This window comes from Oncorhynchus nerka, linkage group LG4, assembly GCF_034236695.1.
Source record: "Oncorhynchus nerka isolate Pitt River linkage group LG4, Oner_Uvic_2.0, whole genome shotgun sequence".
NCBI lineage: Eukaryota > Metazoa > Chordata > Actinopteri > Salmoniformes > Salmonidae > Oncorhynchus > Oncorhynchus nerka.
This window is the reverse complement of record NC_088399.1, coordinates 20,549,134-20,575,324: the sequence shown is the minus strand read 5'-3', so window position 1 is coordinate 20,575,324 and position 26,191 is coordinate 20,549,134. Positions and strand designations below refer to the sequence as shown.

Genomic DNA, 26,191 nt, shown 5'->3' with positions numbered 1-26,191 from the left:
AAGTCACCTTCCTACAGTCAGGTTCAACAAGATGTCAAGACAACAAAATGACAACGTTGTTTTGAGCATTCTTTTTAATAACATCACATTGTATAACGGGAGAGATGGAAATCAGACTGGGGCCGAAAGGGGGCTTGGGTGACTCTCTAAACACAGGGCTTGCAGTTTCTTTGTGGCATTTAAGCCCCCAAGGGTCAGCAACATCCCCAGCAAGCTAGTTACACTGTACCCGCTAACATTACATTATTTCAACAACACTACTAGGAAATCAAAGGATTTTAGATTATACGAAACTGTCATAGGGAATACATTTGTTGAAATTATTTATGGATTAGGTAAAGATTGTGGTGTCATGCAACAGCTGTCACTTATGACATTTCCATCATACTGTGACTGATTCAATAGAACATTTACTGTGGTCATATTTGTGACATTGTACAGTAAGTAGCTAGCTGGCTAACTATATTGTAGTGCGAGCCCTGCCCGCGTGTAATGTTAGCCAAGCTAACCGAAAAGCTACCACAGAAACACCTCAAATCTACCACTTTTACATTTAGCCGAGAGCAAAGGATACTTGCTGGACGGATCTTTGAGTGGACGTATCGGGAGACTGGGACTCTTTCAAAAGCTGTAGAATTTGCTGAAGTCCTTGCTCATCTGGTTTCCACTCGCACTCCATCTTGGTTTGCTGCAATGAGATGAAACGGATAATGCAATTGTCAACACACACTGTAAATGAACGTTTTCCTCTTTCCAGTTGAAGAGACGCCATTAGATTTTCTAAGCAGTATAAATTGCATATATTATTGTGTCACCTACCCGATATATCGTAGTCTTTCTTCCTCAAATGCTACTGTGTTGAATTTATAACGTTTAAGACTTGGGCCTGTCAGCACAGAGACATTCCGTTTTTACAACAAGCTACTCATACAGATTCATGGCGCATTTACAAGACCCAACTGTGCTGTGACGTCTGCAAGGTCCTAGTGCTCGTCGTTTTCATTCCACTCTATTCCACTCTATCCCACTCAGTTCCTTCTTCTTCTCCTGTGTTCGCATACATTTAATGTGCATGTCGCCACCTATTGTACTACAACAACAACAAAAAATTAATTGCAGAAAAGGTGGAAAACTACATCACAAAACCCAAAAATAATTGTAAAAATGGTCTGTCCTTAGTTGCAACACTCACTACCGAGTTACAAACTGACTCGGAAACAACGTCAGCAAAATAACTGTTCGTCAGGAGCTTCATGAAATGGGTTTCGATGGCCGAGCAGCCGCACACAAGCCTAAGATCACCATGCGCAATGTCAAGCATTGGCTGGTGTGATGTAGAGCTCAGACATTGAACTCTGGATCAGTGGAAAGGTGTTCTCTGGAGTGATGAATCACGCTTCACCATCTGGCAGTCCGACGGACAAATCTTGGTTTGGCAGTTGCCAGGAGAACACTACCTGCCCCAATGCATAGTGGCAACTGTAAAGTTTGGTGGAGGAGGACTAATGGTCCGGGGCTGTTTTTCATGGTTTGGGCTGGGCCCCTTAGTTCCAGTGAAGGGATATCTTAGTGCTAAAGCATACAATGACATTCTAGACAATTCTGTGCTTCCAACTTTGTGGCAACAGTTTGGGGAAGGCGCTTTCCTGTTTCAGCATGACAATGCCCCGTGCACAAAGCAAGGTCCATACAGATATGGTTTGTCGAGATCGGTATGGAAGGACTTGACTGGCCTGCACAGAGCCCTGACCTTAACCCCATCGAACACCTTTGGGATTAATTGGAACGCCGACTGCGAGCCAGGCCTAATCGCCCAACATCAGTGCCCGACCACACTAATGCTCTAGTGGCTGAATGGAAGCAAGTCCCCGCAGCAATGTTTCAACAGTGGAAAGCCTTCCCAGAAGAGTGGAGGCTGTTATAGCAGCAAAGGGGAGACCAACTCCATATTAATGCCCATGATTTTGGAATGAGATGTTTGACGAGCAGGTATCCACATACTTTTGGTCATGTAGTGTATGTTACATCAAACCCCATCCCACTCTTTCAGTCACAGTCACAGTCCAATACAAATCACATCCCTACACAGGCTCAGGGGCCAGGGAGGAGGGAAATCTTCAGACAGAATTTCCTGCAATGCCTTGGTCGTGTAGATCCAAGTACCTTTTAGACACATATACAACAATGTTCAGTTTCTCTGACTTCTTGTTAGTTTGGCCAGTACAGTTTATCACCTGCACAACAAAATCTACCTTCACAATCAGAGTTTCAGGATCTCTCAGCTGCTGAACTACATTCTCAGCAGACTTCGAGGCATCCACTACCATATCTTCCTCATCTCACTGCCTCCACATAGTAGACCTGCTTGACTGCCCTGATCCTTGCTACTGCCAATTGCGATTTTAGCATGTAAATCTTGGTGGGGTAAAACATACTAAAAGTGGAATGCATGCCAGCAAAGCCACTACACAACACAACACTAAACAACACATTCATTGCACTATAACAGTCACCAAAAACTGTTAGGGCCTAAATAAAGCTGTCCCAACATCTTACCACTGCTACACCTGGCTATCAGCGGAGCCTTGTCTGGCAGCGAAACACTTCATTCAGCCTCATTTACTGCCTTTCAAAAAACATAGCAGATATAGCTGACTTGCTAAACAAATGTGGTTTCTAATGACAATTGAGATATACAAACTATGGCATAAGGGGACAACAAGCGGATAAGAGGCAATCCGTAATTTCGATTAAGACATTAATGAGTGAGCTAGGACAGCCGTAGTCAATATAGGTATTTGTTCACCACTTTTGAAATGTACCGTGACAGAATTCAGAACATGGGCCATTCTTACAGTGTTCTCCCTGTACATCAAGTCAGAACCGTAGGATAAATAAAGGGGCATATAAGCAGACAATGAAAACTCTTACAAAATTCAATGATTACATTTCTCTAAAACAGGTTATAGGCTATGTGTGCACCACCAGGTCAGAACAGTAGGCGAAATTAAGAGGGGTAAATAGACCAAATTATCAGGGGGAGGCACATGGGTTACTAACATCTTACTACACAACATACACTTAGTATTACTTTCTTAGCTACAGTATACATATCTCCCTGGCATATTACATAATTTATGCAGCAGCATACAATACATTTTTGGACTGACCTTGTTATGCTGTGCTGACTTGAACAGGAAGATGGCGCGGTGGTCCTTCGTGTGTAAATTTTGTCATCAAAGTCTGGCATTCTTTGGATTTATGGTGCTTTCAAAACAACTGGGAACTCTGTAAAAAGCAATGTTGAATCATTATGACGTCATTGATCTTCAGGTCTTAGCGTTAGAAAGAGGCCGGATTTACAATTCCGAGTTGGATGACCGTTCAAAACGTATTTTCCTAGTCGGACCTCGTTTATTCCCAACTTCCCAGGTGTCTTGAACTCACTGAAGTCAAGTTTTCGCAGTTCTGAGTTAACAATTGTTTTTATGCGCTGCACAAATCATGCTTCATTGACAGCATGGCCAATATTGAATGTTTATTATTTTTTACTTGAAAAAGAGCCCCTTAATCCCTGATTTGGGACCACACAGCCACTATCACTGATTCCTTCCAAACCACTCATAGTTGAATTTGTGATTTCCTGCTTGTTGTGTAATGCTTATGTCCAATGGCCGATGAACACCAATACATTTTATCTATAATTTCTCTTCATTATTTCTCTTCATATGACAAGTATTAAAAAGGATTTCCCAGTAGTTTGTCGACTTGATTCACGATGATGACTGCTTGCTGAGATTTTGAAAGTATGATGATCAGTCCAATCAAAGCTACTGTACATATAACGTGATTTGGCATAATTTTATCTGTGGCCAATGACCTTGAGCCAGCCTTCTTGGATGGGCACTTCTAATGTAACTCAATGGCAGCACCCAAAGGGCTAGAATTTAGAGGTCTACCCTGAGACTTGGCGGTGATGTAGTGCACCCATGATTGACGTAGCATCACTCATGGGGGCACTACATCACTATATATGTTTAGAGTGGATTATATGTTTCGAGTGGATGAACTTGTGCAGGTAGCATAGTAAAGGAGCCCTTTGAAGTGATTGTTTGACAGTCAGATGAAAACAACATTGTGTTTATGTCACAATAATTGCAAATACATTTTAAAAGTTAACGAGGTGATACCAATCGGTTTGCATGTATTTGCATAATACCTTCTCTATGACGTACGCATGTGCAATAAGTCAATTTGCCCTTGCACTCCTTCTAAACAACGCAATTTTTTAAAACTTTGGCAAAGGGTCACATCTACAAAACTTAGTGTACTCTGATCGCAACAGATTTTAGTTTTGGGAACAGAAAAATGTATTGAGATCAGGCTTTTCTTTGATGAAAACATCAGAAGAATGTCGGCCCAGTCCCATCTCGCTCCATACTCGCCACTGCCGGCCACTGGGCTTCCTCTCCTCACCGTATTTGAAGCATCTGGCTCCTTGTTCTATCTGTGATGTCATCATGGTTATGATTAGCATGATGGACATGTTAAAGAAGTGTCACTGAAAATTTGATCAAATCAGAGTTTATTGGTCGCGTACATGGATTTGCAGATGTTTTCGCAGGTGCCCCGAAATGCTTGAGTGTGCAAAGCTGTCATCAAGGCAAAGGGTGGCTACTTTGAAGAATCTCAAATATAAAATATATTTTGATTTGTTTAACACATTTTTGGTTACTACATGATTCCATATGTGTTATTTCATAGTTTTGATGTCTTCACTACTATTTTACAATGTAGAAAATATTAAAAACAAAGAAAAACCCTTGAGTGAGTAGGTGTGTCCAAATGTTTTACTGGTACTATATATATATATATATATATATATATAAAATAAAACAATATATATATATATATATATATATATATATATATATATATATTCTATACTCTGACATTGCTTGTTCTGTTATTTCTTAATGTCTTTCTTTTAACTTTTTGGATTATGTGTGTATTATTTCATATTGCTAGGTATTACTGCACTCTTAGAGCTAGAAACACAAGCGTTTCGCTGCACTGCGATAACATCTATACTGAGTATATAGAACTTTATAAACACCTGCTCTTTCCATGACATAGACTGACCAGGGCTGCGTTTCAAACTCAAAGTAGACAGCCCTCGGCCCTAAACCCTCAGCCCTATACCCTTGGGGGAATCCCCGCGGCCATATCTGTCGTCGGTCCAAATGATTAGCCAAGCAAGGGACGTTTGCAGCGTAAGCCCCTCAGCCCTCGTTTTTAATGGAGTTTGCGAGTGTACAATTATGTTCACTTCGGGGCCTGAAACGCCCATTAACTCAATACGCAATGATTGTACATCCGCTAAGAAAAGTCCGCCAAAACTAAAAACCTCAATGTGTAGTCAACATACAAGTGTAAGTAAAAAAAAAATGTAAAAAGTAAAAATTTTGTTACTAATGCACAAACACGTCTCCTTTAAAGTAATTATGTTTTGTTGGGTTAGCTTTAGGAAATTGTAGAAAGAAAACATTTTCCTTCTTCAGAAGTAGCTAGGCAGGCTAACGTTAGTTAGCTAATTAATTTGCTAGCTATCATACAGTAGCCGTCTATTAATAATTATATAGTTAGTATAATTAGACATGCAATCATAATTGACTGTAGCGCATATAAAGCACCCACAAGCTAACGGTGGCTGAAAACACAATCATCACGGGATGAACGAGTGACGAATTTCCAGGCAAGGGTCCATTTAAAAATGGGATAGGGTGTCTTTTAAGTGTTTGGAATGCAGCCCATGTGAATCCAGGTGATAGCTTTGATCCCTTATAGAGCCCCACATTGGAGGTGTCATAATACCCATAAAACCTACCGATCAAACAGGGAAATGGTTCCAATGGTTTTTCCACCATTCATTTTCCCCACTTCAAATAAGGCTGTGTTTCGTGTAGACTTACATCGGCATGATATTTTGATAACCATGTAAATCTCTCTCGGACAAAGTGACTTTTATAAATATATTCGGCTCTATTTACTCACAGATTTCAAAATGCTAATTGGCATCAAAGTAGACATCATGCAAGACTAAAAATCCCTGCAAGTCATCGCTTTTTGACTCTCTCCACTGTAGCCCCATCAATGTGGATGGGGGCATGCTCTCTCTGCTGTCTCCTGTTGTCTACGATCAGCTCCTTCGTTTAGTTGACCTTGAGGGAGAGGTTTTTTCCTGGCACCACTCCACCAGGGCTCTCACCTCTTCCCTGTAGGCTGCCTCGTCGTTGTTGGTAATCAGGCATACCACTGTTGTGTCATCAGCAAATTGGATGATTGAGTTGAAGACCTGCTTGGCCACAAAGTCATGGGAGAACAAGGAGTACTGGAGGGGGCTGTGCACGCACCCCTGTGGGTCCCCCATGTTGAGGATCAGCGTTGTGGATGTGTTGTTGCCTACCTTCACCCCTTGGGGTCAGCCCGTCAGGAAGTCAAGTACCCAGTTGCGCAGGGACGGATACAGACCCAGTGCCCTGAGCTTAGTGATGAGCTTGGAGGGCATTATGGTATTGAAGGCTGAGCTGTACTCGATAAACAGCATTCTTACATAGGTATTCCTTGTTCAGGTAGGATAGGGCAGCGTGCAGTGCAATGGCGATTGCATCGTTCGTGGATCAGATGGGGCGATATACAAATTCAACCTGGTCTCAGAGCATTTCGTATTATTCTGTACGTGAAGCTGAGTTACTCCATTTAGTATGATATGTTACATTTCGAATGGTTACATAAGAGAGATTGTTACTTAAGGTAAAACTTAAAGTAGGGTGGTTGGTCTGGGTGGATGGGTAAGCGAGTTCGAATCATCATGGACAACTATAGCATTTTAGTAACTTTTAAACTATTTTTTAGCTACTTTACAACTACTTAACATGTTAGCTTCCCCTTCCCCTAACCTTAACCCTTTAACCTAACTCCTAATCTTAACCCTAACCCCTAGCCTAGCTAGAGTTAGCCACCTAGTTAGAATTCGTAACATATCATACGTTTTGCAAAATAGCAATGTATCATATGTCCCGCAAATTCGTAACATATTGTATATTTGCAAATTCATAACATATTGTACATTTTGAAATTTCATAACATATAAAACAAATTGTAAGTCGAAACATATCTTACGAAATTGGTGATGGTCATACAGAAATTACAACGTACCATACAAAACGAAACATATCATACTAAATGGAATATTTCGGATTTACGTACAGAACAATACCAAATGCTCTGAGACCAGATTGGCAAATTGTAGTGGGTCTAGGGTGCCAGTTAAGATGGAGGTGTCATGGTCCTTAACTTGCCTCTCAAGCACTTCATGACAGAAGTTAGTGCTACGGGCAATCATCATTTAGTTCAGTTACCTTCGTTTTCCTAGTTACAGGAACAATGGTGGACATCTTGAAGTAAGTGGGGATAACAGACTGGGATATGTAGAGATTGAATATGTCTGTAAACACTCCAGCCAGCTGGTCTGCACATGCTCTGAGGATGCGGCTTGGGATGCCGTCTGGGCCGGCAGCCTTGCAAGGGTTACCTGAGGGTTACTCAGGTCAGCCATGGAAAATGAGAGCACACTGTTCTTGTGAACGGCGGAGGCCTGCGTTGGCGGTTCTATATTGTTTTCCTCAAAGCAGGCAAAGAAGGTGTTTAGCTTGACCAGGAGAGAGGCTTCGGTGTCCGCGAAGTGACTGACTTTCAATTTATCATCTGTGATTGTCTGGGTTCCCTGCCACATAAACTGAACAAAAATATAAACGCAACAAGTAAGTGTTGGTCCCATTTTTCATGTGCTGAAATAAAAGTTCCCAGAAACATTCCATCTGCACAAAAAGCTTATTTCTCTAAAATGTTTACATCCCTGTTAGTGAGCATTTCTCTTTTGCCAAGATAATTCATCCACCGGACAGGTGTGGTATATCAAGAAGCTGATTAAACAGCATGATCTTTACACAGGTGCACCTTGTGCTGAGGACAATATAAGGCAACACTAAAATGTGCAGTTTTGTCACACAACACAATTACCACAGATGTCTCAAGTTTAGAGGGAGCATGCAATTGGCATGCTGATTGCAGGCATGTCCACCAGAGCTGTTGCAGGAGAATTGAACGTTAATTTCTCTACCATAAGCCGCCTCCGATTTATTTTTAGAGAATATGAAGTACATCCAACTGGCCTCACAACCAATGACCACGTGTAACCACACCAGCCCAGTACCTCCACATCCGGCTTCTTCACCTATGGGATCGTCTGAGGAGGGGGATGGGGTTGCTGAGGAGTATTTCTGTCTGTAATAAACACGTTTTGTGGGGGAAGAACTAATTCTGATTGGCTAGGCCTGGCTCCCCAATGGGTGGATCTGGCTCCCAAGTGGGTGGGCCTATGTGAAATCCATAGATTAGGGCCTAATGCATTGATTTCAATTGACTGATGTCTTTATATGAACTGAAATTGTTGCATGTTGCTTTTATATTTTTATTTAGTGTGCGTCTCTTGTTTGAGCCGTTGAATTGTGACTCCACCTTGTACTGTCGTTTTGCCCGTGATTGCCTTACGGAGGTCATACTGTAGCTGGTCAGTTTGTACATGTCCATGTTCCCAGTCGCCTTGCCATGGTTAAATGCGGTGGTTGCGAATGCTGCGATCTATCCACGTTTTTTGGGTTTGGATAAGTTCTTACCATCACAGTAGGAACAACATCCTCTATGTACTTCCCGATGAACCCAGTCACTGAGTCAGTGTAAACTTCGACACTTTTCTCAGAGGCGGCACGGAACATTTCAGAGTCCGTGTGATCAAAACAATCTTGAAGCATATATTCTGATTGGTCAGACTAACATTGAACAGTCCTTACCACAAGAGCTTCCTTCTTAATTTTCTGCCTATAGGTGGGGAGGAACAGAATTGAAGTGTGATCTGACTTGCCAAAGTGAGGGCGGGGGAGGGCATTGTAGCGTTCCGGAAGGGAGAGTAGTAATGATCCAGAGTTATTGATGTGCATGTAGCACAGGAAATGTGTTGATAGAATTTTGGTAGAGTTTTCCTCCGATTTCCTTTATTAAAGTCCCCGGGCAACAAAAAATGTGGCCTCAGAATATGCGGTTTCCAGTTTGCACATAGTCCAGTGTAGTACCTTGAGCGCTGTCGTGGTGTCGGCTTTGGGGAGATATACACGGCAGTGCTGATGACTGAAGAAAATTCTCTCTGGTAATGCGGTCGGGCATTTGATGGTGAGGAATTCCAGAACAAAAGGACCTGAGTTCATGTATGTTATCACACCATGTTTTGTTAATCATGAAACAAACCCTTTTCCCAGAGTACACACTCTTATCCAGAGTACCTTGCTCAAAGGGAACAGCAACAGATTTTCATCTAGTCAGCTTGGGGACTCAAACCATCGACCTTTCAGTTACTGGCCTAATGCTCTTAACCACTAGGCTACCTACAGCCACTAGCTTAACTCCCGGGGAGTTCTTTCTTCCTGTGCAATGGACGGAACACCCTGCTGGCTGAATGGACAGGGACAATATCGGCTTCTCTTAACAATATGAGGGAGTCCGGGATTTCTTGGTTTCAGAACAGCTGCGAAGAGCAGATTGGTTGATCCGAGTGGTGTGTGCACGCAACATCCAAAAGGTCCTCATGTCGATGACAGAAAAAAGTATAGAACAAGAAAAAATTGTACCGCCTCCCGAGTGGCGCAGCGGTCTAAGGCAATGCATCGCAGTGCTTGAGGCTTCACTACAGACCTGGGTTTGCGACCAGCACAATCGGTGCACAATTGACCAAGCGTCGTCTGGGTTAGGGGAGGGTTTGGCCAGCCGGGATATCCTTGTCCCATCGCGCTAGTGACTCCTTGTGGCGGGTTGGGCGCATGCATGATGACTTCAGTCGTGTTTCCTCCGATACATTGGGATTAGACTGTAACTACCAATTGAGGGTAAAAAGTACAAAAAATGAAATACTGCAAAGTATATGGCAAAAAAACAGAGCAACTGTGTCTGTTGGCGCCATCATGTCCAGAGAAAAACGATTCCACACTGCTCTCTGCTGGTGACCGTAAAGTACTATGAAACATGAATAGGATTCTATCGCGAGAATTAATTTCCAAGTAGGGATCGTTGAAGTTTGCTGTAATCAAATGTGCTGTGCAGTTTAGTAGATCTCATAGTAATGCTAGTCAGTCATCCAGATAAGCAAACGTTTTGGGCTGTCGACTTTATAGCTTGGCTAGGTAGCTAGATGTTGCAGAGCTCGCTGATACAAAGCTACATTTGAGTCGTAGGACGAAGTTTTAGTTCAGGGTCCGCTTAAACAGTCCGTAATTTGGACCAGTTTGACAAGCCTGACACTGCACTGGAAGCATTTGTTTTGACTTCACTCTCTCTACACCGCGGTCTTACGAAGGCTTTACTTTTAACGTTATAAAGAAGAGAAACATGAGCTTTCTATTGTGAGTATTCGTCTCCCACGTATTATTTTGTTCAATGTGCCTGCCTTTTCAAGCTAACGTGTTAACATTAACATAGCCTATAACATTTTCACGGCTGGCTAACACATATAGTTAGGCTAACTACAACATGGAAATGCTAGTTAACTAAGTGTATGTGGAGTGTACAGTAACGTTAGTTAGTTGGATAGATGGTTAACTACCTAGCTAGCTATCTACTTAGCTAGGTCTGTAGCCGAACGCTGAATTGTACTGTTAAATACCACGATATCTAACTAGTTCAGCTAGCTAGCTAACGTTATAACAAATAGCTAGCTATTATTATATATTGCTATAGAGTTGACTAAATTTCCTATGACTGTCTCTAAATAATTAGCAAATGTGTGGCATCACGGTAACCAGCGAACTAACGTTACATACAGTACATGCAAGGAAATGGGCCTTAGTTGTTAGCTAGCTACGTAGCTTATCTAGTTTGCTATGACTGAAAAGATACGTTTTGCAATCAGTGCTTTTGCTTACTGGAGTAAGTACAATTTTTAACCAAGTTGTTAACGTTACTAGCTGACTATCAAAGAGTACTTTGGCCTTTGCAATTTTTTCAGAGGCTGTGTGAGGTCAGCTTTTGTTGAACAACATATTATATACTCTTATATTGTGTAACAATTTCTTTATTTTAAAGAAATTAGTAGCCTACTGTATCACTCCCTACTTCACTTCCCTTATCTCCCTGCCTGACACACACAAGTAACGTTAGCTAACAAAATAGCTACACGGACTATCTGAGTTGACCCTTGTATTTTATTCTTATTCTGCAGTCTCTATGAACACTCACAGGGCTGCACACTGACACACCAACACACATACAAACACCAACTCATCCATTTGCTCATACATACATAATATGCACATACATTTATACTGACTTTACACACATGCACACCCACTCACATACAAACATCATATCCTGATGCCTAGTCACCTTATCCCTATATATATATCTACCTCTATCGATTCAGTATCCCTAGACATTGTAAATATGGTATTTGAACTGACCCTATATATAGAACTCTTGCTTACTATAGCTTGTTCGTATTTTTTATATATTGTGTTATATTTTTGTTCTACCTTACGTTAGTTTTAGTATTACATTGTTATTGACTACTTTATTGTTGGGGTTGGAGCTAGCAAGAAAGGCATTTCACTGTGCTTGTGTGCATGTGACATTTATAACTTGAAACACACACTTAGTCCAGTTCATTGTCTTTCCATTCTAATTTCTCCCACAGTGGCAATCGGTCTTCCAAGACCTTCAAGCCCAAGAAGAACATCCCGGAGGGATCTCATCAGTATGAGCTGCTGAAACATGCCGAGGCGACACTGGGCAGTGGGAACTTGCGCATGGCTGTCATGCTACCCGATGGGGAAGACTTAAACGAGTGGGTGGCAGTTAACAGTAAGGAACACATCCACTTCTCTATCCCCTTAACACCACTAACATGGTGTCAAATCTTGATCCCCTTCTAAGTTTCTACTCATTTTCAATAGCAGTCTGCAAGGCTGAGGAGTTAATTTCCAGTGAAGAATTGGGCCTAGTATCTGGGAAGAATTTTAACAAACTCCAGACCAGAAACTACATTGAATGTTAAACAGAGATGATTGTCCACCCCTGTCGGTGCTTTCTTTGCTGTCTCTGGTTTTCCACCAAGACGGATGACTCATCCAGCGGATGTCTCACTTCCTCTGGCACACACTGATGACCTAACCCAGTCATTCAGCGGACAAGCTGTCTGAGTTTCTGCTGTGAGATTAGCAAAAGGACGTCCAATTTGCTATTTCTCATGTCTCAGTATAGTAGGTGATGATGGTTTGACAGGTGGAACTTTGCTCTTCTACTGACTTCAATGTGCATCGTAGGTCATGTGTGTTTGAGAGAGGGATGCATGGGCGTCTCAAGCTAATCAGGGGCACTGAGCAAGATTTAATTTCTAGTAGTCTGCTTATCGGGAGAGGCGACTCTGGAGGGCTGAATGATTGTGTGAGAGGGCTATTGTGTCCCCTATGTCTGTCAAAACACTAGATCTGAGATCCCACACTAACTTTTATTTTCTTCTATATGAATGTTGTCTGGAGGATATAAATGCTCTGGAGCTCAGCTCACATGCTCCTCATAATGCCACATGTCCTTGTTATTTCTTTACGTCCACAGCTGTAGATTTCTTCAACCAGATCAACATGCTTTATGGCACCATAACAGACTTCTGCACTGAAGAGAGCTGTCCTGTCATGTCTGCTGGACCTAAGTAAGTGTGGGTGTGTGGACTTGTTTGCCTTTCTGCCTATGTCATAATAATACATTGCCATTCATGTAACTTTTTTTGTGTGTAGATATGAGTATCATTGGGCAGATGGAACCAACATCAAGAAACCGATCAAATGCTCAGCTCCCAAGTACATTGATTACCTAATGACCTGGGTGCAGGACCAGCTCGATGATGAGACACTCTTTCCATCTAAGATAGGTATGAGTTCATGTCCATCATGTTTCGCCATAACCATGTCTTTATTGCATTTCCAGTGAAGCGACACCACCATTTATCTTTAGTTGTTTTATACCCTGATAAATCTATATACTTTGTACCTTTGCACTCAAGGTGTCCCGTTCAGACGGAACTTTATGTCTGTGGCCAAGACCATCCTGAAACGCCTGTTCAGGGTCTACGCCCACATCTACCACCAACACTTTGACTCTGTGATGCAGCTGCAGGAGGAGGCCCACCTCAACACCTCCTTCAAACACTTCATCTTCTTTGTTCAGGTACTGGACCGGAGCCCACTATCAATGTAGTCTGGTTCCCAAGGCTATTATTTCAGCAGTAGGCCTACCCCTTATTGGTAATGGTGTAGTTCTGGCAAGGCTACATTTAAAAGTTAAAGATGGAAATACCTGGTTCCCAGTCTTTTGATATCTGCTTCAGCTAGCTCATTTGATGTTGACTCAAACAGTGGCAGCCAGGCTATCCTCAGTGTATGCGACCAAGAACTAGAGGCAATGACCCTTTTTACGGCAGGACTGAGACATAAAGATGGTAACACTTGATTGGGTTTATGTAGTGCTTTTCCAGATGTTCAAAGTGCTTTACAATCTACAATGTATCCATTGCCAATCTGTAGCAATCGCCTGCTTTAATCCAGGTCTTCCTCTGTCTCTTTCAGGAGTTTAACTTGATTGACAGGAAAGAGCTGGTGCCACTCCAGGAGCTGATTGATAAACTGACCACCAAGGACAGATAAACCCAGACTGACTTATCCTTTTAACTCTATGGTAGTCTACTATTATTTTTGCACAGATGTCCCTTCTACCCTGCCCTGCACTGGCTATGTGTATACAGCATACGCTAACTTTGGGGAAATGTTCTCAAGAAAGCCAGGTAAGTAAGGAAGAGTCTTACACTGTCATAGGCAAAGGGGTTAGACTGAGGGAGTACTATACTACTGTCTGAGCTGGTATGTGCTCATTATGGTTGCATTAATTTGGACCGATCCCCAAAACTGAAATCACTGGTATTTATTAGCTTCCTCTATTTGGTGTATATTTATCAGATGCTTCTACAAAACCTACCACTATAGTTGGCAACTTCATACATAGAGGCTATGTAAGAAATAAAGGACTACATAATTATTGTACAAATATTTTAGCATATTGGTCACATTGATGATAACTGCAACAAAACTCCTTACATTAGGTTGAAGAAATGACCCCATTGCCTAGTCTTGGTATAATAAGATGACTGGATTAAATGGCTTGTGGGCTAACCAAAACCCCAATAGAGTTCACATAACTCGCCAAACAAGAGTTGATATATAACCCATCAAACATCCATTGATAAACTGTAAACAGAGTTGGTATAATCCATCAAACAGTGTTGATATTTCGAAGTGCCTGATTTATGGTTCATGCTTAGCCTCGTACTACCATCCTCATCTTGTGAGCGTACATAGATATGTCAGTGAAGGCAAACATATTTATGTAAGCTTGGGAGTTCAGGATGGTAGTACGAGGCTAGTTCACACTCACTCTCCCACAGAACAACAAAAGAAGTGCACAACATTCTCGTGGCTACAAAGGGAACATTTGCCCTCACTGGCTTTCTGAGATTCCCATTGTAGTGTTACTTTATGTAGCTATAAAAGAGAATCTTTAATATGAATGGAGAAATTTAAATCTGAGGTTTGGGTCCATGTTTTAATTTGCCTCAACATATGGTCATTTTTTTTAGTCTGTTTTCAAGTCAGGTCTAGATACAACTACAGTAGTTTAAACTGTTAGAATACCAGTAATGGCAAAAGCTGTATTTGATGGGCCACATACAGTATACAAGTAAAATATTGTCTTTGAGGCCAAGAGCACCATAGTTATAGCCTTGTCCCAGATCTGTTTGTGCTCTTGCCTTCTCCATTGCAGTCATTGTCAAGTCAAACAGGTTCGGCATGACAATCAGTGACCGAGAGTTGGCATGATAGCACAAACAGACTGGTACTCAGGCTACCATAGTTAGTAAACAAAGATGGGGTGTTCCCTTGCCCTTTGTCTTACCAGCCATGAAGCACTTTGTACAGTTTCCTGACCTCTTTGCCTGAATGTTTTTCCTTTACGGCAAATATGCTGTCTCTTCTCTTTTAGAAACTACTGAACTACGTCATTTAGGCTCTGTTGCATTATCTTCCCATATAATGTTACTAAAGTGATGAGCCACGTAGTAAACTATAACAGCACATTCAGTGCTATCAGCATATGCTTCTTTCAATAGTGTGATTTCCAATGCCTTTTGTAAGTTCTGTTGAGTAATGTATTGCTGTGCTGCAGAGGGATGGAATCCAAAATGAAAATGTTTACTATGCAATAATGGTCATGCCACTCTTCAAAGTATAAACAATTTACTATTTTCCATTCATACAGATGGGAGCAAATGCTTTTCTTTCTGTGTGTTATTCAGAGGTAGTGGTGTTTTAAAGTGATAGATATTGGTACTGAGACACGTTGCTGTTATAGGACTTAACTATAGACCTACTACTATAGTATGCAGTAAGACATGAGTACAATGGAATATATTTAAATGCCATTTTATACTATCTTTTCAGGAAGATTTGATATGGAGATGCAACTAACTTCTGCTATGAAATCCATACTGTAAATACAACAATGACAGGATTTTGCTTTGATATCATATTTTGGTAGCTGGAAAGTCTATATTAAAGAATGTTATTAGGTCTCTTTTTAGAGGTGGTTTCTTTTCCCCCTTTTACACCATGTCATATTTCCTTCTTACTTATATCAATGTGTTATTTTGACATAGCTTTAGAAAATGAACATGATTGTGTTGATCAGAAGGTGGTAAAGTAACAAAGCCATCTGCCATGCTTCTCTGAGAACAAGAAAATGCTTGTTCATCACATGCAAAATTTGGTCCCCTGTCTGTATATTCCCCTTGCTGTAAGAGTATATTCTGATGACTGAGTTGTAAATATGAATTGGCTAAGGGTGATGAAAGTTACTGAACTGTACAATACTGAATGCTGTTTATGATGGAAATAAATGTGTTCTTTGACCAGATTATCTTTGTCTACATTTTGTGGGAAATAAAGTAGCCTAAACCGATTGTCTTGAGAAGAATGTAGACCTATAGTATCATGTAGTTTATGGCTCGTGTTGATCAAATCAAATGTATTTATATAGCCCTTCGTACATCAGCTGATATCTCAAAGTGCTGTACAGAAACCCAGCCTAAAACGCCAAACAGCAAGCAATGCAGGTGTAGGTGAAGCACGGTGGCTAGGAAAAACTCCCTAGAAAGGCCCAAACCTAGGAAGAAACCTAGAGAGGAACCAGGCTATGAGGGGTGGCCAGTCCTCTTCTGGCTGTGCCAGGTGGAGATTACAACAGAATATGGCCAAGATGTTCAAATGTTCATAAATGACCAGCATGGTCAAATAATAATAATCACAGTAGTTGTCAAGGGTGCAGCAAGTCAGCACCTCAGGAATAAATGTCAGTTGGCTTTTCATAGCCGATCATTAAGAGTATCTCTACCTACTGCTCCAGCAGGTGTATCTCACTGATCATCCCTAAAGCCAACACCTCATTTGGCCACCTTTCGTTCCAGTTCTCTGCTGCCTGTGACTGGAACGAATTGCAAAAATCGCTGAAGTTGGAGACTTATCTCACTCACCAACTTCAAACATCTGCTATCTGATCGCTGCAGCTGTACATAGTCTATCGGTAAATAGCCCACCCAATTGACCTACCTCATCTCCAAACTGTTTATATTTATTTACTTCTCTGCTCTTTTGCACACCAGTATTTCTACCTGTACTTGACCATCTGATCTGCAAAATTGTAATTATTCGCCTACCTCATGCCTTTTGCACACAATGTATATAGACTATTTTTTTCTACTGTGTTATTGACTTGTTAATTGTTTACTCCATGTGTAACTCTGTGTTGTCTGTTCACACTGCTATGCGTTATCTTGGCCAGGTCGCAGTTGTAAATGAGAACTTGTTCTCAACTAGCCTACCTGGTTAAATAAAATCTCCGTTGAATAGGGTCGTTATAAGGTGCAACACACAGTAAAATAGTAGGTGGTGCAACACACAGTAAAATAGTAGGTGGGGCGATCTCCCTCCTACCACAGACTTGAGGAAACTCCCATGGTAGGCTGCTTACAGTGTGACTAAGCTGTTGCCGCCAGTTTCAGCCACAACGCGCCATCTGAACCAATTGCATCGGAATTGAAGATACAGTCCAGAAAGCTGAAACGAAACCTTAAGAGTTCATGACAAATAGACCACATATCTAAAAAAAAATCTAAAAATATGTCCCCCACGCCGCCGAAGAGAGCAGGTCCTAGTCTCTTAAACGACACTATGGACAAGACTAAACGAATTTCAATAGAAGGCAACATTGGTAAGTAACGCTAGTTTAAACTGGTCACCAACTTGGATGTAGGATTGCTAAAAGTAATACAATTGCTATACTGTCCCTAGCTAGCTCGTAACTAAAACGTTTAACTATAGAGCGTGCCTTGTCGCTAGCGTTGATTAAATAAAATAATGTAACGTTAGCTAGCTGATGCGCAGGATAAAATAAAGGATAAAGGATAAAATGACTGACAATGTGTTTAATGTCACGCACCAAGGCTTCCGTGTTATTCTAGTGAGAGATGTAGTCACAATACTGTAGTTATTTTTAACTGAAATGTACTTAAAGATTGTAAATAGATATTGATATGGTTGAACATGAAATTGTATAGCAGTCGGAGAAATGGAAACTGACTTCAGTATCATTTCCGCAGCGGCGGGCAAATCTACATTCGTGCGCCTTCTGGAAGAGCAGAGCAAAGACTGGGAAGTAGTGCCGGAACCCATCGCCAGGTGGTGCAATGTACAAACACAACACCGCGAGTTTGAGGTACAGTATGCTTATCTGACCGAACTTTCACCCATCCCTCAAATGAGTTTGACCTGTGATTAATGAACACGCACAGAGACGGTATACATACTAACCCATGCAAAGAGTTCAACTTCAGATGGTAAGATTGGCCACTACTTGCATGTCTCATGCATACATGTCTGGATCAGGGCTGAATATTTCTGACCTATAGATAAGTGGAAGAGAGTGTTATTTATCCGCTCTCTCCCTAGTGGTTTAAAGTTCTATCCAGTTACTAACACCAGGAATTCATCAGAAATTAGATTAGGGATGCGTCCCAAATGGCACCCTATTCCCTATGTAAGTGCTCTACTTTTGACCAGGGCTCATAGTGCTGTAGTCCTGTAAGTAGTGTACTATTTAGGGAATAGGGTGCCATTTTGAACGTAACCTAGATAACATTAATCCCTGGAGGAATGAACTGAGAAACCAGTCAGAGAGGAACCCTGAATGTTGTCATAATGGGACAGCTGCTAGTAAGGATCTAGTCAGGGTGTATGGCAGGGGTAAGCAAACCTCTTCCTGGAGTGCCACAGGTAATGCAGGGTATTGTTCTAACTAGGCACCACACCAACTGGGCTCATTGATCAGTTTAATGATTCAACAGTAAATTGAACAGTTCTGGTCTTCCTTTGTCAATTAAATAAAAAAATGAAGTGCCTGCGTCACTCCAGAACCAGGGTTGCCTACCCCTGGTGTACGGATATTTAAAATGTCAATCTTGTGTCGATACATATTTTTCTGTGTGTGTGATAGCTCTGTGGCATGATAGACAGCTCTGTGTCATGCCTGCCCTTAGTATGACAGTGTGCATTGAGAGTGAGTGTGTGTGTTTGGGTGGGGGGTATCGAGATGTTAATACCTTTATACCGTTCCTGTATCATACCAGAGTATACAGTATTACCGGCAGTGCATACAAGGGGCGCTATTTCTTTCCAAATGTATTTATTTACCGTGAGCAGATTCTCTGCTGTAACCTAGAAGTGTGATCTTGCAAGCTAGCCACATATCTAGCAAGTTAGCAAACCAAGTGCATAGCTGGATTCCTGAGCTGGAGATAATTTATTTGGCACATCGTAGATAGTTAAAGTGGCAATATCTAACTTTTTGGGTGACCTGACCAAATTCACATAGAAATATGAGTTATAGACATATTATTACTCTCTGGTTTGTACACCAGCTTCAAACAGCTGAAACAACAATATTATTGGTTATTGAAAGTATATTTCACAGCGGTTTGGATGGTACAATGATTCCTCTACACTATACTATCTTATTTTGTCACATAAACTGAAATTAGGCTAACTATTTGAGTTTTAGCAACAAGGAATTGGTGGTGCAACTTGAACTTAGTTAGTTCTAAGCGTTGGCATAGCACGCAACCCCACAGCCAATTATTGTTATTATTACATTTTTATTTTTTTACGGTATTCTAAATCCCCCTGTATACGGTACATACTGTCCTAGTCTAGTGTGTGTGTACAGTATGTGCTGTGTTTAGAATAATACAGCAGCTGCCATCTGTCCCACTCTGCACTGGTCAGTGTCTGTTCAAATAGACACCCAGGGGAAAGATGGCCCCCACCCTGAACAGCTGAGTATGGCGACGGGGCAGGGCACCACTACTGATCACCACTACACCCTGGCTGCCCCACCCAACATACATCACCCCACCACAATCTTCAGTTATATGTCTGTCCTACTATTTCAGTTCCTCTACATAGTCAGCTGGGTTTGTCCACTGTAATATCAAGAGGTATTCTGACATTATTGTTACACCACATGGTGAATAAGTACTATGCCCATCCCCAACACTCTCCCACCACCATTAGAATCAGACACGCTACCTTTGGATGTTTTCATTGAGAAATGCCAGTGGTGTAAAGTACTTAAGTAAAAAATACTTTAAAGTACTTCTGAAGTAGTTTTTTGGGGTAGCTGTACTTTACTATTTATATTTTTAACAACTTTTACTTTACAACATTCCTAATTAAAATGATGTACTTTTTACTACATACATTTTCCCTGACACCCAAAAGTACTGTTGCTTTTGAATGCTTAGCAGGACAGAAAAATGGTCAAATTCATGCACTTATCAAGATAACATCCCTGGTCATCCCTACTGCCTCTGATCTGGCTGACTCGCTAAACACACATGCTTCGTTTGTAAATGGTGTTGGAGTGTGCCACTGCCTATCCGTAAATACATTTAAAAAACTAGAAAATGGTGCCATCTGGCTTGCTTAATATAATATAATTGAAATTATTTATACTTTTACTTATAGTTTTAAAGTATAATATTTTAGCAATTACATAGAATTTTGATACTTAACTATGTTTAAAACCAAATACTTTTAGACTTTTTCTCAAGTAGTATTTTACTGGGGGACTTTCTCTTTGACTTGAGTCATTTTCTATTAAGGTATCTTTACTTTTACTGAAGTATGACAATTGGGTACTTTATCCACCACTGGAAATTGCTACTTAATTTTTACACTGACCACACCCATGCCGAAATTGAAGAGAGGTTTTGAATGATGAGTTATGTGTACAGTGACCAAACTGGAAACACATTCCGTATCCTGTGGTCAGATTGGACCACCTAACCAACCACACACACACATACACACCAGTGGAGGCTGCAAATGGGGCGGCAGGGTAGCTTAGTGGTTAGTTGGACTAGTAACCGAAAGGTTGCAAGTTAAAATCCCCGAGCTGACAAGGTACAAATCTGTCCTTCTGCCCCTGAATAGGCAGTTAACCCACTGTTCCTAGGCCGTCATTGAAAATAAGAATTTGTTCTTAACTGACTTGCCTGGTTAAATAAAGGTTAAAAAAAAATGGAATGGATTCAACACATGGAAACCATTTGTTTAATGTATTTGATACCCTTCCACTTATTCCGCTTCAGCCATTACCACAAGCCCATCCTCCCGAATAAAGGTGCCACCAACCTCCTGTGATAAACACACACACACACAGAGCCTTGCACCACTCTCTGTTCACTCAGTAGTGGTTAGCCTACAGCGCAATGCTACAGAATATACACACACACACACAATACAATATATCTGTGATGACTCTTTGATTATAACTGTATTTCTGTGGTTGGTATTCTTTGATGTGCAAGGGTATACAGTACATTTAATGGTACTGTATCTCTCTTAGCCACAATATTAAACCCACCTTCTCCTCTTTGTCCCCAGGAGCTGACCATGTCCCAGAAGAATGGTAGTAACGTGCTGCAGATGATGTATGAGAAGCCAGAGAGATGGGCCTACACCTTCCAGACCTACGCTTGCATGAGCAGGGTCCGCGCCCAGATGAAATCCACCAATGGGAAGCTCAGAGAGGCCGAGAACCCTGTGCAGTTCTTCGAGCGCTCCGTCTACAGTGACAGGTATGGATGAACAGGACATCTCACCAGGAGAGTCAACCTTGGTAATGTTACATGTCGTCTTAGATTGGATAGGGTCTAAGATATGATACCAAGGATAGGGTTTAGAGTTCTACTTCCAAGGAAATAGTTCTCTAACATTGCTTCTAAGCACACCACTCTCATCTGTCCTTTGTTGTTGTCTGTTTCCAGGAACATCTTTGTTGTTGTGTCTGTGTCCAGGAACATCTTTGTTGTTGTTGTCATTGTCCAGGAACCTCTTTGTTATTGGTGTGTCTGTGTCCAGAAACAGCTTTGTTGTTGTTGTGTCTGTGTCCAGAAACAGCTTTGTTGTTGTTGTGTCTGTGTCCAGGAACAGCTTTGTTGTTGTTGTGTCTGTGTCCAGGAACAGCTTTGTTGTTGTTGTGTCTGTGTCCAGAAACAGCTTTGTTGTTGTTGTGTCTGTGTCCAGGAACATCTTTGTTGTTGTTGTGTCTGTGTCCAGGAACAGCTTTGTTGTTGTTGTGTCTGTGTCCAGAAACAGCTTTGTTGTTGTTGTGTCTGTGTCCAGGAACAGCTTTGTTGTGTCTGTGTCCAGGAACAGCTTTGTTGTTGTTGTGTCTGTGTCCAGGAACAGCTTTGTTGTGTCTGTGTCCAGGAACAGCTTTGTTGTTGTGTCTGTGTCCAGGAACAGCTTTGTTGTGTCTGTGTCCAGGAACATCTTTGTTGTTGTTGTGTCTGTGTCCAGGAACAGCTTTGTTGTTGTTGTGTCTGTGTCCAGAAACAGCTTTGTTGTTGTTGTGTCTGTGTCCAGGAACAGCTTTGTTGTGTCTGTGTCCAGGAACAGCTTTGTTGTTGTTGTGTCTGTGTCCAGGAACAGCTTTGTTGTGTCTGTGTCCAGGAACAGCTTTGTTGTTGTGTCTGTGTCCAGGAACAGCTTTGTTGTGTCTGTGTCCAGGAACAGCTTTGTTGTTGTTGTGTCTGTGTCCAGGAACAGCTTTGTTGTTGTTGTGTCTGTGTCCAGGAACAGCTTTGTTGTTGTTGTCTGTGTCCAGGAACAGCTTTGTTGTTGTTGTGTCTGTGTCCAGGAACAGCTTTGTTGTTGTTGTCTGTGTCCAGAAACAGCTTTGTTGTTGTTGTGTCTGTGTCCAGGAACAGCTTTGTTGTTGTTGTTGTCTGTGTCCAGGAACAGCTTTGTTGTTGTTGTTGTTGTCTGTGTCCAGGAACAGCTTTGTTGTTGTTGTGTCTGTGTCCAGGAACAGCTTTGTTGTTGTTGTTGTCTGTGTCCAGGAACAGCTTTGTTGTTGTTGTGTCTGTGCTCAGGAACAGCTTTGTTGTTGTTGTTGTCTGTGTCCAGGAACAGCTTTGTTGTTGTTGTTGTCTGTGTCCAGGAACAGCTTTGTTGTTGTTGTGTCTGTGTCCAGAAACATCTTTGTTGTTGTTGTGTTGGTTTCATTTCAGTCATTTAGCAGATGCTCGTATCAAGAGTGCATACATTTTCTTACCTTTTTCATACTGGTCCCCCGTGGGAATCGAACCCACAACCCTGACATTGCAAGCGCCATGCTCTACGGGAAATCAGGTACATTTTTGTTGTTGTTGGGTCTGTTTCCAGGTACATCTTTGCGGCAAACCTGTATGAGAGTGAGTGTCTGAACGAGACAGAGTGGTCCATCTACCAGGACTGGCACGGCTGGCTCCATAAACAGTTTGGAAAACACATCGAGCTGGATGGCATCATCTACCTCCGAGCCGCACCAGAGGTCAGCAACTAATTTGACCTCACTACATGTTCATCAGGAACTTACCGTACAAAACATTTAAATTACATTGTAGTCGATTATATAGTGTAGCCTATTGTTTTTTAATGTACTGGAATACACCTCATGCTAAAAAGAAGATTAAATTAAATGTAAATTAAGGTACACTTATACCTGTGTGGTAACAATGTAATTACACTGGTCCTTGTGTGTGTGTAGAGATGCATGGAGAGGCTGCATCGGAGAGGCAGAGAGGAGGAGCAGGGCATTCCACTGGAGTACCTGGAGAAACTTCACTTCAAACACGAGAGCTGGCTGCAGCACAAAACCATGTGGTGAGAGGGAGGAAGGGACGGACTGTTGGTGGTATTGTGAGGGAGGAAGGGAGTGTTGGTATTGTGAGGGAGGAAGGGAGTGTTGGTATTGTGGGGGAGGAAGGGAGTGGGTTGAGGCAGGGATGTGTGTCTGCGCATGTGTGTGTAGGAGCATTAAATAAAAAGCTTAAACCTTTACATTTTATAGATGGATGTAATCTTGTATCCAGGCTATTGCGCACATCACATGTAAGACTGGGATATCAACCACTCAAAGTTGGCCTTTAGTGGAAGTGACCATAAAATTCTATGGGAGTGATCTAGTGAGTAAAGTATATGTCATCATTTAATTTGAGGGAATCACACGACTGAGTCGTGGCTCTGTGCTTGTGGTGTGCTAGTGTACGGGGGAGGCCAAGTTGGATGTGTTGGTCCACCAGGCTTCATGCATTTGGGTGGAAGTGTGGGAACAAGATTAAGGTGGACGAGACAGGAAACAGGCTTGTTTCTGAGGTCTATTGTGAGCTGTGAATTTCCTTACAAAGATGGATGTCTTCCCTTACAAAGCCATTTCTGCTTAAACCCTCAGTTGCTTTTTACAACAGAAGCCTCCCCACTGCTTGTGTTGTGAGGGAGAAAAAATAGAGTTTGAACAAAAGCATTGGTTTTGGCCCAGCCATGGCGTTGGGCTGGCTTGGGGATATGAGGGACAATGAAGGTCATTAGAGTGGGTGGGATTTAGCGCAAAAACGCACCTTTCCCCAAGCCCAGTCCAGCGGCTATGGCTGGACAAAACCCACATGTTTTCCGTTCAAACAAAAAAATGTATCTCTCACAACACAAGCAGTGGGGCGGCTTCTGTGGGGAAAAGAAACTGCAGATCGGGGCTCAGATCCGCAGTTGTTTTTCACAACAGAAGCTGCCCCAATGCTTTTGTTGTGAGAGTGAAGAAATAAAGTAGGGCTGGGCCAAACCCCTGTTTTTCCATCAAACTCTATTTTTTCTCTCTCAACACAAGCAGCTTCTGTTGTGAAAAGCAACTGCAGATCCAGGCTTTAAAGGAAATAACCTTTAAATAACAAGGAAACAACCATTAAGAAGCCTGACCTGAGTAAAAAATATGTTGTTTATTGTGTGTGTGTGTGTGTGTCTTGCGTTGTTGTCACTAACCGTATGTCCTGCGTTGTTGTCACTAACCGTATGTCCCATTCCCTCTTGGCCCTGACCCACAGCATGGAGTATAACTATTTGAATAACGTGCCCATTCTGACGCTAGATGTTAACGAAGATTTCAAAGTTGACCAGGTCAAGGGTGTGGACATGGTGGAAAAGGTAAGAATACAGCCCATTTGTTTTTCATGGAAATTGGTACTTATTTTTAATGCAGCAGTGTCTTCAGAAGTATCTAGATGTGACTATATTTAGCTGGTATTTTTGAAACATGCTGTTTGGAGGGTAGTAGTGAAAAACATCCTGTTATCACTGGCTACAGTCAAATTATTAGTAGAGGGATGTTGATAAAGATACGCACCCAGACACACACACACTCAATGTTTAATTTATGGAAATGAGGCCTGAAGAGCTGCTAATGTAGCCATTGAATGTTGAGGGTAATCACAGATGCTACAACTGATATCAAAAAATAAATTAGTAAAACACACACACACACATTGAGGTAAATTGTTCCTGCACTTCCTGTCCAGTGGTAGTACTGTCATCCTCTCGCACGTCTAAGCTTTGCTTCATATTGTGTCCACATCAAATGTTTAGACTGACCTGACACACCAATTACATTGACGCTAATCCATATTCATTGTGTGCTAACAGCTTGTTATGTGCTTTTCATCCAGGTCAAAGAGTTTCTCAGTACCTTGTAAACAGCTGATGACCATCACATCCTGCACTGAAGGGCTTTTTTGTAATGAATGATTTTGATTATTTGTATGTATTATTTTTAAACAATTTTAAATGTATTTCACTGCATGGGTACTATAATGATTTTGTATAGCTTGGTTTCACTTTCATGGCGTGTGGTGTTGTTATTTAAGCAATATGAATGAGATGGGGAGAAAACATTGATATGCATTTCATCATTGGTAATCATTTGGACGGTTTAATGAAAACCTCAAATAAAATAGGCCTGCCAGTATGAGGGAACCTACGGACATTTGTGTGATTCTTGTGGAAACAAAAAAAGTCCCTGTAAACCCTACCTGAAGTGCTGTGCATAGCATATGCCCAGAAGATGGAGCTATACTCAACTAATATATGGAGGGTCAGTGTAAGCTCAGCAAACAGCCTATAATCTACAAAATAAAATAGGTTGTCACAGGTGAAAAGGTGTACTTGTAAGATAAACCTTTCATGTGCATGAAATATACAGGTAAAGAAAAGAAAAACCAACAGAAAGCGTCTTAATAGGGTGTTGGACCACGAGCTGCCAGAGCTGCTTCAATGAGCCTTGGCATAGATTCTACAAGTGTCTGGAACTGTATTGGAGGGATGTGACACAATTCTGCAACAAGAAATTCCATAATTTGGTGTTTTGTTGATGGTGGTGGAAAACGCTATCTCAGAGTCTCCCATAAATGTTCAATTGGGTTGAGATATGGTGACTGAGATGTGCACACATACATAAACCATTAAACATCCTATGCTCCTTTGAGACCCTCTTTCAACATCACAGATCTTTTCTAAAAATCTAATTTTATTTGTCACATGCTTCGTAAACAACAGTAAAA

The 26,191-nt window shown here is 41.6% G+C and overlaps 3 protein-coding genes across 3 annotated transcripts in view; 2 read left to right on the top strand and 1 right to left on the bottom strand.

The window, feature by feature from the left end:
- The window catches only part of LOC115117200 (transportin-1-like), an 83,481-nt gene extending 82,530 nt beyond the window's left edge, over nt 1-951 (bottom strand). The window contains 2 exon segments of the mRNA XM_065017340.1: nt 575-688; nt 820-951. Coding sequence (XP_064873412.1) covers nt 575-679 — 105 coding nt within the window. The 5' untranslated portion in view covers nt 680-688; nt 820-951.
- A 9,251-nt stretch (nt 952-10,202) lies between these two features.
- Nucleotides 10,203-16,122, top strand: LOC115120366 (MOB kinase activator 1B). Its single transcript, XM_029649298.2, has 6 exons — nt 10,203-10,511; nt 11,798-11,964; nt 12,718-12,811; nt 12,897-13,030; nt 13,163-13,326; nt 13,725-16,122. Exons 1-6 carry the CDS (start codon nt 10,498-10,500, stop codon nt 13,800-13,802), a joined length of 651 nt encoding a protein of 216 aa, XP_029505158.1. The 5' UTR covers nt 10,203-10,497; the 3' UTR covers nt 13,803-16,122.
- A 1,110-nt stretch (nt 16,123-17,232) lies between these two features.
- Nucleotides 17,233-25,607, top strand: LOC115120342 (deoxycytidine kinase-like). Its single transcript, XM_029649266.2, has 7 exons — nt 17,233-17,475; nt 17,864-17,979; nt 21,207-21,400; nt 22,992-23,139; nt 23,356-23,471; nt 24,683-24,782; nt 25,301-25,607. The coding sequence occupies exons 1-7, from the start codon at nt 17,385-17,387 to the stop codon at nt 25,325-25,327; spliced, it is 792 nt and encodes a 263-aa protein (XP_029505126.1). The 5' UTR covers nt 17,233-17,384; the 3' UTR covers nt 25,328-25,607.
- The last annotated feature ends 584 nt before the right edge of the window (nt 25,608-26,191 follow it).